The sequence below is a fragment of the Hippichthys cyanospilos genome, chromosome 12 (assembly GCF_059441005.1).
Source record: "Hippichthys cyanospilos isolate Australia breed blue-spotted pipefish chromosome 12, RoL_Hcya_1.0, whole genome shotgun sequence".
Taxonomy (NCBI): domain Eukaryota; kingdom Metazoa; phylum Chordata; class Actinopteri; order Syngnathiformes; family Syngnathidae; genus Hippichthys; species Hippichthys cyanospilos.
In genome coordinates, this window is record NC_142380.1 from 7148895 (window position 1) to 7167980 (window position 19086).

Consider the following 19086-nt stretch of genomic DNA (forward strand, 5'->3'; position numbering starts at 1 on the left):
GCCTGAGCCCTTATTTGAACAAAACTTGTCTCTGAAAGAAAACAAAGGCACACCATTTTTCAAAGGAGTTACCTGAGCACAATTTGTGTTGCTTCATGTTTCAATTAATTTACTCTTGATTTAAAAAGGAAGGTATGCTGTATTGACCACAGCATTGAAAAGATACCTTTTCTGGTACCCACAGAAACCCTGTGGAGACACCCCCCCCCCCCCCCCCCCCCCCCACCACCACCACCACCACCACCACCACAACCACACATACACAAATTCCCCTTTCCAGCAAGATAATTCACTAGTGCAATATTGCATAACATTGAAAACGGCGCCATTGTGTTTATGACAACAGTTCACTCAACTGCTGATGTCGTCGCTAGTTTTAACGTGAGGATATTAGCCCCTGCCTAGCTCTTGTGGCATCTGTGTAATTAGAGGCTAGGTGTGCTCATGTGAGATGTGACTAGTGTTTAACTGTGCAAGCCAAGATGGCAGCTATTTTTTTTCTCCTTTTGTGTCCTTGTTTGTCAGGATAAAGTATTTGTTTGAGGCTTAGGGCTGTTGCTAAAATAAATATAGTTGCCAGCAAAGGGACATGAGCCATTTGCAACTGCCCGGCTTCTTACAAAAAAAAAAGGGCCATTAAAACTAACCCACAAGCAATTCTATGCTTTCCAATCATTCAAACTGCAGAGTGAAAAAGTGTGTAACCCACTCGGCCAATGAATGCCTTTCTTTTGCTTAGAGCTAATCCGAGTCAGGCGTCCAATCCATTTGATGAGATTGGGAATGTTGGTTCAAGATGCCTTGAGCTACCACTTTTGGCTTTTCTAGTAGTAGCACTTGCATTAAGAGCAAAAGAGCTCCCTAAATACCAACTGATTTTGATATAATGAAAATGATAAACTTCAGTCAAGTTGACAACAGAGGAATCTTCCATGGGCTGTGATAAGATAATAAGGTATATCGGCCACTAATTTGGGTTAGTGAGCGTGAATTTTTGACTGTGTGCCCTGCGATTGGCTGTCAACTAGTTTGAAAAGACGCCTGTGATAGGTACCAGCAAGCACGCAACCCTTGTGAGGACAAGTGGTCAAGAAAATGGGGTGGCTGTCATGTAAAGATGATCATAGTTGGGGGCTGCTTTGCTCTTTCATGGTCTAGACGTGCAGTCTTTATCGACAGAAAAATGAATGTCCAAGTCCATTAAAACATTTTGCAGGAGAAATTAAGAACATCTGTCCGCCAATTGACACCCGACAGAAGACGGATGATACGACAATTTGAAGAGCAGAAGAAAAGATGCCTTGTACGTAAATTTGAAAGGACGACAATATATGAAAGTAAACGGGTGCAAAGCAATCCTTTATTGTGACACTTCTTTCTTTTTTTCTTTTTAGCCTTTGCTGATTATGCAATATCTCACACACCAGGAAATAAAAATGAGGATCCTGTTTTATGATGGACGGCAAAGTCAAGAGAAATTCATATCCTCACAAATTCCAAATCATGAATCTCATTCTATTAATAATACAACCTGAATGAAACTTCTAAGCGGAATGTACTGTAAGTGCCACCCCCAAGGACATTTGATTCCTGTTGGTTCCAAAATAATTCCTGTTTTTGTTTGGGGTCTTTATCTGTAACCCCGGTGATACTGTATCCTGGCAGTCTCATGGCTGAGACCAAACATTCCACCATTAAACATTCGCATCCACGTCAATACTAGCTGAGAATACCGTCTCGGGTGCTTTGTTGACCGTCTTTGACCGAGACCTTAAATCAATGTGCTGTGTAGTTCTGTGTCCAAATAAGACAAACGACGCCTGCGTCAAGGTCATCACTCATTGTACTACTTTGCATATACGAGTCAACCGGTCACACGCAATCTGTTCACTTGTACTATCCATGTATAGCAATCAGTAACAGACAGGAAGGGCATGGAATAAAGTCTAATTTTTTTGCAAAATATTTCAGTGTTTCAAAGTAGGGTCTAAAAATGCCTGGTGATAAATTTGGAAAATACTAAATAGTAGTAAACGTATATATTACTTTAGGTCAGTATGCACTTTCATAATTGGTTATTTTAGTATGTACATAACGCACCTTAATTAAAGATATCGCAACAGATTAGAACTGATATTAAATAATTCAATTGCACTGCTTGGTATTGAGTTAATATTAAATTAGATCCTTGAATATTTTTAATGTTTTGAGGAGAAAAAAAGATACATTTTTGTTGTGTATTTAATTACACAATTGAATTAACTTAAAAATAATTATTGTGTTTATGTGTAGCTAAATTATTAACACGATTAACACAATTAGAATTTTGAGATTTTTCACACTGATTGTTTAGGTGCTAATTCCATACTCATTAAGTGGGTAATTATTATTAAGTCATTTAAATTAATATTTAATTAATAACATTGGTTTTAGTCAGTTGCCTCATTTTAATTGAGTAAATGTGTTGTAATTTTGAAGACATTCTACTGTACGCAGTTTATGCAGAAACAGCAGATTTTTTTCCTCAACAGTTGCCATTCCTAATCCCTTGGAGCGCAAAGCCCAGCAGCAAGCTTAAGGTCAAAGATCTGGGACATCATCAGCTCAGTATCACTACAAACCCATCAATACCGTAAATATGAATATACAATACTTAGCTTGATGTTTAGCTTCAGCCTGATCATGTTTGTTTCCTTTTCAGCTACTAAACAACAAGAACTTATTGTTTTTCCCGAGACTGAATGCATTCTTGCAGGCACTCAGATGTTTATGGTCTCCATCTATAACGTGCTGAAGTAGACCAAAGGCTTTGTGTGTGTGTGTGTGTGTGTGTGTGTGTGTGTGTGTGTGTGTGTGTGTGTGTGTGTGTGTGGGGGGGGGGGGGGGGGGGGGCTTACTTACGGCTTACGTTGTGGCGCTCTGCTGGTAGTGACAACAGAAGGTCGTGACATCACTGTTATCATACAATAAACCCAACAGGCACTCGTCTAAAGAAGTTGAATTATTACTATAAAAAAATAGCCTTTAAATTGTGTGCAAAACGTTCAAACAATAATGTACAACATACTAATGTAAAATCAGTTTTAATGCAAATGTATTCATCAATTATGCCAAAAATCGTTAATCTGAGTTTGTGTACAACTTGCTTAAATGCAATAATGAATTCATTCATAACTATTGTGCAAAACCTCCATTTGACCATTTGTGCTCATTTTCAAACTGAATCTCATGAATTTGCTTGCAAAACACAAACTTGTAATAATGGAGGGAAGACGCTGCGTTCTTGCTGCACGTTGACAGGTGTCAGATTCCGCCGTCTGTTCAACCGTCCTCGAGACGATCGAGTTTCGCGGAGGAAGCGTGCGCTTCCTGTTGTTCATGCAGCGACTTGTCTCGTCAGGCTCGTGTGCCAAAAAGAGAGCTCTGCCAATAATGCAGCATCACTTGGAACGATACCAATACTCTCGCTGCATTTTTTACTCTTGTATTTTTTGGTATGTATGAATATTTCACACTCACATTCACATCTAATGTCAATTTCAAAATGTCATTAAACCTAACATTTGGGTTTTTTTTTGTTTTTTTTTAAATGGCAGCATAGCTGGAACACATGGAGAAAACTGAGTCTATGCAGTGGGTATAAAAAGTCTACACACCCCTATTTGAATGGTGTGTTTTTCTTTTTCCGTCCATCGTTCCAGATGAAGTGGACAATCTTTTTGGGTTGAAATCTGACATTAGCCATGTGAGTGGACACAAATGGAGGCCACGCCTTTGTTGTCTCTGGTTGCTCTGAGGGACTGTGCCATCTGAGATGTCCAAGCACAAAATTGGAGGTGGGTTACCACTCCCCAAACCACCTGGCAGCCCAGATTAAAGCTGGTCATGTGATTCAGGTCCTGTTTGACAGGTGAGCACCTCGCCAACTCACCTGTGTTTCCAGTCACAACAAACCACTTTGGACTATCATCATACGTTGACATCATAACTACCGGTAATATGTTTCCCGTATTTGTCTTGTAGGATTCTGACTTGATTTTGAGTCTTATTTTATCTGCCCTTTTTTTTTGTGTGTGTAGTAATAGTACAGCACAGTAACACTTAATGGTGTCAAACCCGTTCGATCCCAAAGACGTGTTTTATACATTCAATCCTATAATTATGAATAATTTTTTCAAGCTAAATTGGGTCTTCAAAAGTCTGTTTGTAAATGAATGTACTAAAGTTACTTAATTATCTAAGGTAATTACGTACTAAAGTAATCAAATACCTTAAGTAATGAAGTACTAGGACAGGGGAGTTCAAACCTTTTGCTGAAATACGTAGTGGCCCTATTATTTATTTATTTTAACTTATTGTTATTGGTAATAACTGGTAGTTATTTCCCCTAAAAAATGATTTGTCAAGACTACCTCCTATTATTTACTTAAACCTTTAAAAAAAAAAGCATTGCAGACCACATCAAAATGTATTCATGCCGTGGGCCGCAAAAATATGGATGGTGGGCCGCAAATAGCCCCTGGGCCGTAGTTTGGACACCTCTATACTAAGGTATATAATTTCTCTAGGTAATAAACTACTAAAGTAATCCATTACTTGAGGTAGTAAAGTACTCAAATAATGGATGACTCTCAGTAATGAAGTATTAAAGTAATCAATTAGATAGCTCAGCACTAAAGTAATCGATTACATTAGGTCCTAAAGTACATAAGTAATTACATACTGAATTAATGAATTATAATGTAATTACTCTAGGTGATGATGTACTAAATTAACTGATTGGGTAGTTTAGCACCAAAGTATTCAATTACTTTAGGTAATGAAGCGTTAAAGTCATCATTAACTTTAGGTACTAAAGTAATTAATTACTTTTGTCATTTAGTAAAGTGATTGACTTTAGTAATCAATTACTTTAGTACTTGATTCATTTGGTACCAGCCAATTTTGTCCCCCTTTTAGCCAAACATTTAAAAACAAAATTAAAAAAAAAAGTATATATTCGGAGCCGTGTTTGAATGTGCAGACTCTAAAAAAAACAAAAAAAACCCACGTCTTTGGGATTAAATGAGTTAAAGTGAAAATCCTAAACGGTTTTATGTCGAAGAACACTTGCGGTTAAGTTGTTGACAGATAAAAATTCTGTAGAAAATTATTCCAATAAGGATTTAACGCCAGCGTCTGGTGTTTACTGGAGATTACGAGCATCCTGCTAGAACCGTTGAACCACACAGTGTTTCAGTCGTGTGTGTTTACGAGATAACGCCCATACTCATAACCCAAACTTTTTACATCATACAAGGCAAATGTTTTGCTAAGTGGAGAGAAGCTCCTGAAAATGGCTGCGTGCTTATCAAACAGGTTTTTGGTTTGGAAACCCACTCACAAAGACAACACTTAGGTTTTGTTTTTTACATTTCTTTCTTTGAAATAGTAATAACATTCTGGGCCAATTTGACCCAGACTCATGTGTCGGTATCCAAACGTAAACCTGATAAAAACTGATAAGTCAATAATCTTGGGTCATTTTGACCCTTGTTTTGCTTTTCGCTTTACCAAAAAAGTTGGAAAAAAAATACGCATATATATATATATATATATATATATATATATATATATATATATATATATATATATATATATATATATATATTATTTTAATCCTTAAAACAAAAATTTTGCTATTTTCACGAGCACAAAATTGGAGAGATTTCATTTTTGATAGAAACTAATAAATCCATAATATTCTTGGGGCGTTTTAGTCCAGGTTTTGCTTATTTATCAAAAAAAAGTCAAACAAAAGTCTTGAACTGAAAAACTACATTCAACTTTTCCTTTAAATTTCAAACCCACAACATAACAGGAGGGTTCAACCTTAAAAACTGAAAATGTTTTTTGTGTGTGTGAGCTGATGAACAACAAAAATGTTCCAAGGTTTTTTGAAAAATTGTTCATTTTCAAATTGAACATACAGTAGTTGGACTTATTTGAATCGATAAAAAATATTTTGCTACTCTAATGACTGAGTCAGAGCCAATTTTGAGTCAAATGCAGAGGAGTCAGAGTCAAGTCTGACAGGGGTCCAGACTCGAGTACCACAGCACTGCAGATTGTTTTTTTTAAACTGTTATGAGAACATAGAGCATAGTAGACGCAAATACAATAGAAGTCCTACCTATTGCCTCTTAAATCCTTGAGAAGTGGCCTCCTTTCGCCATCTTGACTTCGGATGTCCGTCCAGCACAGACAATAGAATAAAACAAACAGTGTTTTCCATGTCTGGGACAGTTCCTTGTGAGGCACACCGTGCCACTTTGGATGTCTCGGACATCTTTAGAGGAGGAACGCCATGTTGACTCATGGCTGATGTAAACAATGGCCGTGCTAATGCTCATGAAGGCGTAGTCACACTTTCAACTAACTCCGAGTACAAGGAAGTACTTGTACAGATCTTGATGCTGTAGCAAAAGAAGAAGTTTTAGTACAACTTCTGTATCTAAGTCAAAAGAAAAAATACAGAATGGATATGTACTTAAATAGTACAAAAGTCAAATGTATTTTCACTGTCACATCTACAATACAACAAGCGTTTGCAAATTATTTCCGAAGGGTATAGCGTCCATTAGTGATTTAAAGAAAAAAAAAAAAAGAACTTTTTGAGGCATCTTGGTGCTATGGAACTGTTGAGTGTTTCTGAGGCTTCATTTAGACAAAAGTAATGCTTTGGCTTCAACTTGTGGCATCTAGGAGCCAAGGAACTCCACTGAGATGAGTTGAAGAGCTTATGCTCTGCTGCTATCTTGTGATGTCTTGCCGTGCTAGCGGACGTCTTTGCATGCCATCACCCAACTCTTACAACGCTGTCCAAATCAACAAAGACAAAGCCAACAGGTTCAAAGCATCAAAGGTTCATTGCAACATGCCTACTGGGTGAGAGAAGAAAGAAAACTCAGTATTCCACGTCGCAAAATATATATACTGTATATGGTGTGTGTATATATATATATATATATATATATATATATATATATATATATATATATATAGTATACACACACATGCACTTGTATATAGTGATAACCTTTGCTCACTGTTGTAATATTTGTCCTGGTGGCTTGCGCTGATGGAGTGTCCTCCAAATGGTGAAAGAGTGGCTAAGCAGATTGTGTTTCCTGCTCGATTGAATATTTATAGATCAGTTTGCACATGCACGCTTGCATGGCAAATGGGTAAGGCTGCTTGCTATCTCCCAAGTCCCCTTTGCCGTCTTGTAACTTGTTAAGTGCTTCTGGAGGATACAAGGCCTTGTGAATGATGACATTAGCAGGAATTCAAATAAGGAAAATTGTAACTGGAGGAGCTGTGAGAAATAGCTGTATTGATTTGTGTCTGTGGAGGAATCTGCCACCCGATACCGTAAAAGGCTCGGTGGACAAAAGTGTCATGTTGAACATGTTTATTTGGCGTTTTGGCTGGAAGCTTGGACGCTACTGACCCACATTTACAACTTCATGATGACTATGGTTATGCGACGCCTGTTGCCAGCAATTAGTGCCAACTCCAATGTTAGCAGTTAGCAGCGGCAAACAGCACTAAATGCTAGCGGCGTTAGCGGCTAGTAGCACTCAACTAGCATATACTGTATAGGCTGCAGAGCCATCAGATTTAGCAGTGTCAATATTAATGGATTAATTGAAAACAAATCAATCGTCAAAACAATCGGCAACCTTTTTAATATTTGAGTAAACTTTTAGAATCTTTGTTCAATTGAAGATTTTATAAATCCTCTTTTGTTCCTTTTTTGCATCTGCTTTTGACTTTTTAAATCATGAGCGAATCAGTCACAAAATACATTTCTAAAAGGATGGTGAGTAACCGGTTCCCCCCGTGTGATTGGTTAACTGTGTTTAATTGTTTTTATTACCAAACAAGACCAATTATTGGTTCACAAACAGTACAAGGAAAAATAGCTTTATAATGCATGTAATCGTAAAACACAGTTTTATCCAATTAATGGACAAAATACATGATACAATAATCACTTCTAAAAATATTTGATAGTTCCTAATCAGATTATGTTTCAAATGCAGTTTAATAGACTTAAGTGACTGCAACCGAGATTTGCTGTTCCTACTGATCACTTTTTTCAAAAGTGCAAAAATAACTACTACGCTTTTCACTGGGTATTCTGATTCATGTTGTGCTTGTGGATTATGTATCTTGGCAGAAAATGCTTGAGTGGCCATTTTACCGTTGCTGTCCATTGAAAATGACATGACACTTTCTTAGAATGCCCCCTAAAATAGCAAATAAAATCTTGAGTATTTTGCATAGAATATACTGTACAAAAAAAAAAGATTGGACTTACCCAAAGCCATTTACAAACAAGAGAATATAAGACATTTAAAATCAAACTAAATAAATAAAAAAACAGTTGATCCTTAACAAGTCACTGATAATCAGGTCAAACAAAAAAATGTGGGTATATTATCTTTTCGCCACCAAATGACGTATTGGAGGCCACCGCACCCTGCAACATCCGCACACACCCAAAACCTAAGTACACATCTTGTCACTCACGATCTGCTTTCGATTTTTTTGTTTGTTTTTTTTTTAAATGCCACTGCAATTGACAACAATAACAGAGGGCATCAATAGGATAGCTAGATGTGCTCATTGTCAATGTACACCACCCACTTCTGGGAAAATATTGAAAGAGGCAGCTGACTCAAGCATTTGAGTCCTCCTCCTCCTTCTCCTCTCACATGATGCTGCAAACAATCAGCTAATATTACACAAGGACAAACCCCCACCAAAAATCACTCATTGCTGACTTTCACTCTCTGTCTCTTATCCTTTGGAGGTGGATCATTAACAACACAGCCACAGTTATTGATGGATGAGCGGATGAGGGTGAAGAGTGAGAGGTTTTATAGATCTTTGTGAAAACAATTTTTTTTAACCCCTTGTGTGGTATTTTGACCCATTTTGGGTCATTTTATTCCACATTATTCTCACAAGGGATGGCCAAGGAATGGCACATTCCTGCTAGTGTCTTAACTAAGTGGTTGTTCCATGTTAAACTTTGACATGTTGTCACCGTCTGGGTGAATTTTCAGCTCCCTAGTGTCTTATTTCAATGCTTTACCTTTGATGTAATCCGAATCCTCTCAAGATTTTCTGAGCTATAAAGTTGTGTCATCAGCAAATAGAACTCTTTTAACAGTTTCTGATAGTTTGGTCAATCTTTACATCGAGGCTTTCTTTATAAAACTTTATATTGCTCAGAAAATCTCGAGCAGCTTCGGATTAGTGTGGGGCAAAAAGATTAAATACATTTTATCTCTAACCCAAGACGATTTGACGCAAATTAAATTTAAATAAAAATTGTCACGGTGTGCGATAGGACCCACGAGCACTTGAGGAAGAAGGTTGGAGTTGAGGCTCGTTATTTAATAAAAACAATACAAATTCGGAGGGTAACAGTATCCGGATTCCAAATAAGCAGGTGAACTACAAGACACTTTCCCAGAGAGTATGTGACAATCTGACAAAAACCTCATAGAAAGAATCCAATTTATTATGTACTGGACAAAATAAAGGGCTTGGGTTAATATGTATGCCCCACTACAAGGGAATAAGTAACTTAAAAAAAAAAGAGTTAACGAAATATATTGAGTTAATGAAAAATATAAACATTCTAAGTTTGTCAATAGTACGAATGACTCTTTAAATGTACTCATATAAAATGGATAATTATTACGGGTCTCATTTAATTTCATTTAATCCATTATATTACTTGTTAGACATTGAGTAAATGTTTTTTTTTCTTTCTTGCTAACAAATAAAGATTTACACTTAATTGGTCTTTCAAGAATTGAAATGACGAAATGTCACCTCTTTGTGTTCCAGAACAGTAAAAAAAATAAAAAAAATAAACAAGCATTCCTGCTTGTGCGGCACATACCATTAGGAGGTGGCGTGGGGGGTGGGCGGGGAGGGGGGGGGTCGTCAGCAAACGAGGGTATTTATTTATTTACTAAACCATTATTAATATCCCCAACGCGATTTGCCACATTGTCGCGGGATGTTTCGCCGGTTTGCAAAATCCCCAACCGAGAGCATCCAGGGGCAGCTGATATTTGAGGGTCGCACCATATGAGCCCCCACCCCGATGAAGAGGCGCATTCATTGGCGGAAGACGAAAACGAAATGAGAAGGGGGTTGGCAAAACCAAAAAGGAGCCGAGGACTTAAAGGTGCTGCTAACTCCCTTGTCCTTTACCAAAGCGCATCACGTGACCCACGGTGACACGCAGTGTTCTGGCGGCGACCCCCGGCTTTGGACGTTCTTGTTCCTCGGACCTGGCCCAGACTCTGCCACCGAATGTCTTGATGTATGCACGCAGTCATCTTGGGGTTACTTTCTCGGGTTTCGTCGTCATGGCCGGGAGGAGAGCGAGAACACGCTCGTTTTCTCGCTACATCCTTTACAGCCATTAGGATTGGACTCCATAGAAGCTCGGAGGACACGATAAGGTAAAGATCTATTTTTTTCCGTTTTAAACAGTCATTAATCCCGCTTTTTTACGCGATAATAATGGGGGAAATTCTGTTCATTTGGGGCTCTGCTTGGTTGGACATCGCCAGTGTGTGCTTGTTGAAAGATGTCTGCGCGTCTTTTGCTCGTCTAACCTTCACATTACTTGTTTTTTTTTTTGTTTTTTTTTTTAACTAAAGCTTGACGTCGGCGAGTCTAACGTTGCGGTTACATTTATCCAACAGTGCCATGTTGATACCGCAGGCCTGCCGACTAATGCCCCCACCCCCACCCCCCTTCTCCGTTAGCATAGCCAAGCTAACATTTACACGTCTTTCGTTTGTTACTGACATTCGCCGGAAAAAAAAAAAATCACCGGCGTTTATCAACTGACTTTTTCGGTCGTCATTTCGAACCACGATGGACGCGAATGTGCTCCTTTCCGCTAGCTGCCGTGTGTACGTAAAAGCGAGGTTGAGCCCTGTAGATTTGGGACAGTAAAGTTCCGTTATGTTTGTGTAACGGTTTTATCGATTCTTCGACTTTGGGAAGTTTGTTTAGATATTTGTGAAGACACATCATTATACTCAAGAGTAAAATGGCTTTACAACAGGGCTGTCAAAACTCAGTTTACTCAGGGGCCACATGGAGGAAAATCTAATCTCAAGTGAGCCGCTAGAGTCGTAAAATCTTGGTCTGTAACTTGTGAAGAATTAGTGGTAGCCTGCTTCCATTTACCAAGGAATAGAAGCAGTCAATTGTTAATATTAGGAGTGGGAATCTTTGACTGTCTCACGAAGTGATCCGATTCAGATTTTGGCATCTACGATTGTATTCAGAATAAACTTTCGATTCATAATGATTCGATTTGTTTAATTTTAAATGACCTCTGCTTCAATCAATAGATGTGCAAAAAAATCACAATACTACTCAAGTCTGCTTTGCAGTTTAATTGCAATTGCAATTTTATTTAATATAATTTAATGATAACGAGACCTACCATTACATTTAAAACCTACTGTTGGTCTTGAGTGGAACGGAGAATGCTTTTGTTAGTATTTTAAGTCCTTGCTGATGAACTGGATTTCTAACATGGCTTTGTCAATTATTTGGAGAATGAGAGGTAGGATAGTTAAACGCTCTGTGAACTTCAACCTACTCCTTTTGAGTAACTGTAAGCTTGTTTTCCTATTGTGTTAATATATTGTTCAATAAATAAACATATAAATAAATAAATGTCATCTGATCAACGACCCATGGCTTCATTGGCAAGTCTTAATGATGAGAGAGGCAAAATGACCGAAATTATAGGCCGTAAGATTAATTTAAAAAAACAAAAAAAGCCAATGCGGATAATCGGCCCCAATGATAATTGATCTATCCCTCTTCAATATGCATGTTTTTGGGAATGCGGGAGGAAACCAGACTACCTGTAGAAAACCTACAGGGACACGGGGAGAACATGCAAACTCCACACATTAAAGCCGGAGCCAAAATCAAACCCATGACCTCCGCATGTGAGGCACACGATAACCTATGTTTGCGCTGTGCCACCCCCATTTTCCTTGTGGACTTCCCGGTAAGGCCGAAGCGACAAGGAATCCCGCCCCACCTGTTTTCTGGCATCGGTCATATGACATTGGCACGCTGGTTGTTTAAATGAAAGTAATAGCAGAGTTTCAACGGTTTTCCTGTGTTGTGCGTAATGTGCCAATGAAATTTCCGTCCGTGCTGCGATGTGCAGGTGATGCCCTGGAGAGTGCCATGTGAATGAAGACCATGAAGCCCGCACACAAGCTGCTGTTCGTCCTGTGCCCCATGCTGGTCCTCGGCTTTATTTACTACTCATCGGGGAAGTTGCATCTCAACGTATGGGGCCAGAAACCACGTAAGTCGCAAAACCGGACCTATACTGTAACTGTCAAACGTATCCATTTTTCTTCTTTTTCTTTAACGTTTGCACCTCGGGCTGATTTCCGCATGTTTTTTATTTTATTCCATGGTATTTCCATCACCCTGTAGTTTGACGTGTTGGTACCCCGGTGTAGTGGATGTTGCCAGGAAAACTCGCAGATGAGATTTTCTTGCACAGGTTTTGATGGCTTGTCCATCGTTGAGTTTTTTTTTTTTTTTTTTAACTTTTCATACAGCAGGATGTGGGGGGAAAAAAGGTGATTTCCACTTTAAACCGACAAAACGAGTCAGATGTCAGATGGCAAATTCACTTTCCCAGGTTTAGATTCTAAAATGAATCACGTCCTTGACGGCAATTTTTAAATCGGCTTCTTCGTTTGATGTTTTCTTCATGTTAACAAAAATTTAGGGAATATAAATGTACACTGGGTTTTTAACATTAACTAACATTGGCTTCACGTTTTATCTTCGAGCAAAATAACATTTTATTCTATTCGATTAATCGATGGAGTAATCTTCAAAAAATATTTGAGGTCCCTTACTTTGAAGTAATCATCATTACAATAACTTTGCATTTTAACAGAGCAAAATTAAATACAGTATTTTCACATTAATGGATGGAATCCTTGATTAAAAAAAAATCCCTATTTTGCAGTGGCATGCTTTTAACATCGTCTAATTAGGTTCCTTTTATCGCAGAGCAGTTTTTTTCTTCTTCTTTTTGTTTGGATTTTTGGGCCAAGTGTCATAACTACTTTGGATTAGTTTAATGAAGATTAATGAGATACAGTCCAACGGATCTCTTCATCGTCTGAATTTTGCTGTGCCCCCTCCCAAAGCTCTTTGGCACTCAATGTTGACTTGAAATGCAGAGGCCATTTCTCTCCGGAAGAAATGCTTTCCACGTCTAGGGAGGATTATGTCCTGTTGGGTTGCATGTACTCACAGATTGTTGGAGTGAGTGAATGCAATGGAAATCCATCTGATCTGTAATCCATACAGATACATTTGCAGTAATGTTGACCTTATAAATATAGTTGGCAACCATTAAGATGCACTCAACCATCTGCTTTATGCAGCGCAGTCAGATGCACGCCACAAATCGTGCAGTGTAATCTGTAGGTGTGTTTTTATTCAGCCGCTTCAGGAAATAAGATCGTGTGATATCATGCGTTTCATTTATGCCTTTCCCGCGGAACGAGTGTGTCACTTATGACTGTGTAGAAACTCAAAAGAAAGGCATCCAAATTTTGCCAAGGAAGTCACTATTGTCTCATTGTTGTAAATTGCTTCATGTTCCAAATAATTTGTTCTCAATCAGTAAAGAAAGGCACAAATGGAAAAAAAAAAAACGGAAATTAGATTTTCTGATACCTGCAAAATCCCAGTTAATAAACAGCTTTGCCTGTAGATTTTGATCAGCACTCAATTGCCCTTGTTAATGATTTGTATGAAGTGCCAAAATTACTCAAAAGACAAATAAAACCTCGATTATATTTTTAGAACACGATTAAAAATTAAGAAACCTAAAAGTGTCCAATCCTCAGAATTTCAGCCTCTCAGCGGAAAAGATTCAGACATTTTTAGTCCTCTAAGAAAGCAGATTTTTCATCCAATTAATCGAAAGATTATTTGATAATTAAAATTATTGTTTCAGCCCATTTAATCCTTATTACTCAGTCCCACAATTTTAGGAGTATCTTCTTGCGTGTATATGCGTCTTCCTGTACCCCTATACTTGTGAGAAACACTCTTTGAGTATTCGACCAACATCGTGTGCGTCTTGGACTGCGTTGTGTTCCTGTGTAAAAGCTTGTGTGGCGATGGATTCTTACAGCTGGTTTGTTTTCAGTATGTTAACCCCCTTTTGTTTTCAGAACTTGACGCCGAAGTGGCAAGCGTTGTCCTCACTAACGCCAATGACGTGAAAGCAATTGCAGGTAGCGGGCCCGCCCGGCGCCGCCCATTTCCACCGGGCGACCGGTGTCAACCTATGGGCTGTTCGGTGCTCGGTGGTGGTTGCTGATTTTCACGGCGTAGAAATCACTGCTAACTGAACAACTCAAGCTTTGCCTTCCACTTTCACCTCCTCACCCAAAGTGCTTGTGTTCCTTCCATCTTCACGAGGTGCTCTGCAAAAAGCTGGAATAATATCGGGATCCGACCGATTAACCCTCCGACCGATTCAATTAGCTGATTATGGCAGTTCAAACGTCATCCAAATGGCTGATATTTGTCAATTATATAACCAGGTGCGCCTTAAAGTGCGGGAAATACGGTACACATAAACGATAATTATTTGAAAGTTAATTCCGTTTTACACAACAAAAAATTATTTTTGTCCTTTTCAAAACTTCATTATAAATGAATAATATTTGAGGATCTAATAGAATTAATATTAATGCAATTTAATTATTATCGCTTGTAATATGTTGCGATTTTTAATCTGGTAAATTTGATGTTTTTCTTTTTACAATGTTGATGATTAAGTTCTAAATAATAGAGCACTTTATGTAATTAAGTACTAAAGTACTTGATTTCTTTAGTTGAGGTACGTTAAGTACATACTAAAGTAACCAATTACGTAAGTGCGTAATTACCTAAAGTAATATATACGTTACTTATTAGTATTTTCCAAATTTACCATCAGCCATTTTTAGACCTTACTTTTTGGCCAAACACTGAAATATTTTGCAAAAAAATTAGGGACCTGTTATTGAATATCATGTTATATAGTTGCCTCGGCTATTCACAGGAAATGGTACTAGGCCGGCCTGTGAATAGAGGAAATCGGCTTATAATTGACATCTATTCAAATGCGGAGGGTTAAAACTATTTATTTTAATTATTATTATTCATTACAATTTTAGCCGATGAATCTCTTTTTTTCTGCCACAAATCAGCATCAGCCTAAAAAAATACAAAATAAAATCCACATCGGTCGGGTCCTAAATATCCTAAGCACAGTTAAGTGTGTTTGTGGATTTAATGCAGTTTCCATTTCATCTGAATATATAATAGGGCATTGACAATTCAGCCTTCCAGGAATAAATCTACTAATCCATCTTTCTCCTTCCTGTGCACTTGTTGGCTTCCCTTGGCTTAATTTTCAAGTACAATGATTTTTTTGATAAAGAGTGGCCTCAAACGCTGCTAACTAAGCCTTTTGTGTTTCAGAGCTGGAAACGGATATCACCGTGGGACGAATGGTAGGCTCAGGTACATCTGCAGCTCCACCAAGTCAACCTGTTTGCCCATCCTCCTACTCCCCCAATTGAAAAAATATGTTTAAATGGTTATACACTACCACAAATACTTTTCTTAAAAATCCCCACTTGATGAGATTAACCTTTTTTGTAAAGATATGCTATTAAATAATGAAATTAATCCAAATAGTAAAATGCAGTGACGCACTTTTCTCACGAGTTGCTTTGTAATGAAATAGTGCCCTCTGCTGGCTATATAAAAAAAATGTAAACTGCATTCTGCTCATGACCGTGCATTCAATTTGACGTGATTTGTCCAAATCGGTGGTTTTGCTTTTCCGGTTGCAATGTGCGGGGACTTGACGTGGTCATCATCTTCCAGGGGCGTGCTTGGAACCTTCCTTAATGAGCTGTCATGCATTCCCATTTTTTGCTTGTCTTTATCTTTCTCCTTCAGCTTCCCTGTGAAGATGAGCTCCGCAAGCACAGGCGTAATATTCTGCTCTTTCTACTTCCCACTAATCTTATATCCTCTAGAACTGTTAAGTGTCACCAGAAAGTTGTCTTAGGTCATAGGACACCATCGCACATTAGTTGTACCCCACTCGGAACCCGGGGGACACATTATTGCTTTAAATTCTCTGTCAACGGCTTTAGATGAGGGCTAACCACTTATTTTCAGCTGATACTCTAACAACAGGGGTCTACAAGCCACGGCACGTGCGGCAATTTTTTTTCCCCGTAGGAGTTTGTAGTGGTTCCCATCATATTAATATAGTATCTCCTGGAAAATTGAAAGCGGACTTCAAATCTGAAGCCTTAATTTTGAATGAATTTATGGCAGCCATTTTAAAGGAGAAGTTGACCCCAAAATGTCCGTTCCAATATTGTACCCCCACTCCTTTAAGTATTGTATTCTGAATGTGAATATTCTGAATCCACCTGTTTTTACAGTACCTTATCTTACGGGGTGCCCAATTTGTCACCAGCCGTCGCCCGAAAATGACATCACAATTGCTCAAGGTTCATAATGACCAGTCACGGCTCGGCTGTGGTCCAGGTGAGATTTGCAGGCTGATCCGTGATTGGTCGTTACTTGGGCCTGAGCAAATGTGATGCTACAGTATTTTCAGTTGACAGCAAACTGCATTATTAAATTGTTTAAAAAAAACAAAACAGGTGGATTATGCTGCCTAATTCATATGGCTCAAACTTAATGTTAATCATAACACTGTTTTTAAGTTAGTTGGGTTCAATGGAACTTTTTGTACAGTAAACAATGGAATTCATCTTAGAATTTGACAATGTTTATAAAAACAGTTGACATCCAGTCCATTGCAATTGGAGAGCATTAAAACAGAAATGAGTTTAGGATAAAATATCTTTAGAGTGTGTTGCTTTTGAAAATGAAATGTATTACGTTCGTTCAAAGTGCAAATCCATTTTTCGGGCACCCTTGTATTTAGAGTACATGCTTTCTGTTTCTCTGTCTCCTAAATAGCTTTGCTCTTGGCATCATAGCAGGCACCTATTGGCCGCCACTTCGGTTGTCCATAGGTGATCGCTAACATTTTTGTTTTTGTCTTTTTTTAAGCCTCAACAGATTGTTTTGGCTGGCTTCTCCCTAACCTTGCTTGTCTGTCTCAATCCCTTAATTCCAAGATGTATGTCTAAAACCGTGTCGACAATCTACAACGACAAGTGCCGCTAGAGGCACAAACCAGTGCTATTAACCCAATATTTTAACTTAATTAATTTCACTACATTCTCCACCTTTTTTGTCTCTCTGTTTCAGTGTATGACAAGCAGGGCTTTTTGCTGCAGTTGGACACAAAACTGTAAGTACATTTTTTTTTTAAATTAAGTTCAATCTAATGCTATTTACCACCTGCAATGTTATATATCAGTTTGGCCTCCAACTTTTGAAAGTTAATTTCTCGTTTTAGATGGAGAGTTAAGATTTTACAAGATACAAACAGTGATGCCTTGAGATAGGAATTTATGTACATAATTTGTTCCATGACCTTGCTGCTAATTCAAAACTTCATCTCAAGTACGAGTATTTCTGCATTGGAATGAGTGGAAATGCATTTATCTTTCCCAGTCCACCCCCCTAAAAACTGAATCCTTTGATTTATTATTTTAACAATTTAATGAATTTTTGTTGATTTGTTTTTGGAACTAATAGGGATTTTTTTATTGGTCTTAATTTAGACCATCCTTTAAATTAGACCTTAGAAAAGTGCACAAGGGTTTTTGCATAGACATACCATAGCTCTTGAAGTTACACATTTTGAGTTAAACTAAATGTTTAACCCCAATTACAAATACACCATGGACTGAAACTTACTACAAATGAAGGCATGAAAATCTTTATAACATCTTGTTCAAAATATATCATAAAATGATATATTGCTGAATAAATGTTGGCTATACATTACCTATGGGAAAACATTTGGTTTATATATATGCTGACCATAAAGCGCTACACTGCATTTTCATTTATGTCCACTAGGGGGCACAGGTAATTTGAAAATATATATCCTGTTAATTACGTGCTATAGTTCCACAATACCTTTTTATGGTCTCTTAGTTATGCTGCAAGCAATGTTTGTTGTGTGATTAGAAAGAGCATAAATGTAGCATTTTGATTGAAAGCAGAGGTATTGAATATAGCGAAGCCAATACCTTCTCGATCTTAACCAGGAGTACTTTATTAATCCAAGTTCAGCGTATTTATTGGAGAAATGCTCCAGGTTCCATTGTGCTTGCTTTCCTGCACCTCACCGCATACACAGTCAGGACATCCTAATCATGTCATGTGACGCACCAAACGATAATGAAATCCCTTGCCAATATGTTCAGCTATGAATTTCATTGATTTGTTGTTACGGTTTAATAGCATAATTAATTTTTCTTCAATTTAATGCACATTGTGCCGATTCACTTTTAGGATTTTTTTTGTTGCTGCAGCTTCTGCAAAGAGGGAACTTTCAGGCCCCTCCTCCTCCTAGTTTATTTAAACGAGATTGACAGAATGCATCGTTATTTACCATTGGGCTGCTAACCTGACGGCTTTAGTTTGAAGCACTGCCGTGCTGATTATTTGTACAAGGCTTCTCTGCTTTGTCTTGCCACACGCTTGACACATTGACCTGTTGGGGAATTCTTCATCTTGCTCAGGATCGCTCAAGTGGATTGTTTGAAAAGTTTGCTGTTAAGGCTTGGAAATGTGTCAGTATAATTAATAATGCTTGATCACTGTAGGACTCATGAATTTGTGCTTCTGCTTTTTTTTTTTTTTAATTCCAGGCCAGCGGAGTTGGCGTACAAGTACGGCAATCTCAGCGAAGGCGTGTGCAAGCCGGGATACGCAGCAGCCAAGATGACTAGCATCTATCCAAAGTGAGACGTGAAAAATATTTATTCC

The 19086-nt window shown here is 38.1% G+C and overlaps 1 protein-coding gene across 2 annotated transcripts in view; it reads left to right on the top strand.

Annotated features, from left to right (window-relative positions):
- Positions 1-10175: 10175 nt before the first annotated feature.
- Positions 10176-19086, top strand: part of st3gal3b (ST3 beta-galactoside alpha-2,3-sialyltransferase 3b) — a 34484-nt gene continuing 25573 nt past the window's right edge. The window contains exons 1-6 of one of the 2 annotated variants that reach the window (XM_088429939.1): positions 10176-10535; positions 12281-12424; positions 14328-14390; positions 15628-15669; positions 17452-17494; positions 18969-19061. In XM_088429939.1, the coding sequence (XP_088286065.1) occupies positions 12307-12424; positions 14328-14390; positions 15628-15669; positions 17452-17494; positions 18969-19061 (359 nt within the window). In that variant the 5' untranslated portion in view covers positions 10176-10535; positions 12281-12306. The remainder of the gene's footprint in view (positions 10536-12280; positions 12425-14327; positions 14391-15627; positions 15670-17451; positions 17495-18968; positions 19062-19086) is intronic. The other variant, XM_088429941.1, reaches the window with a different exon arrangement.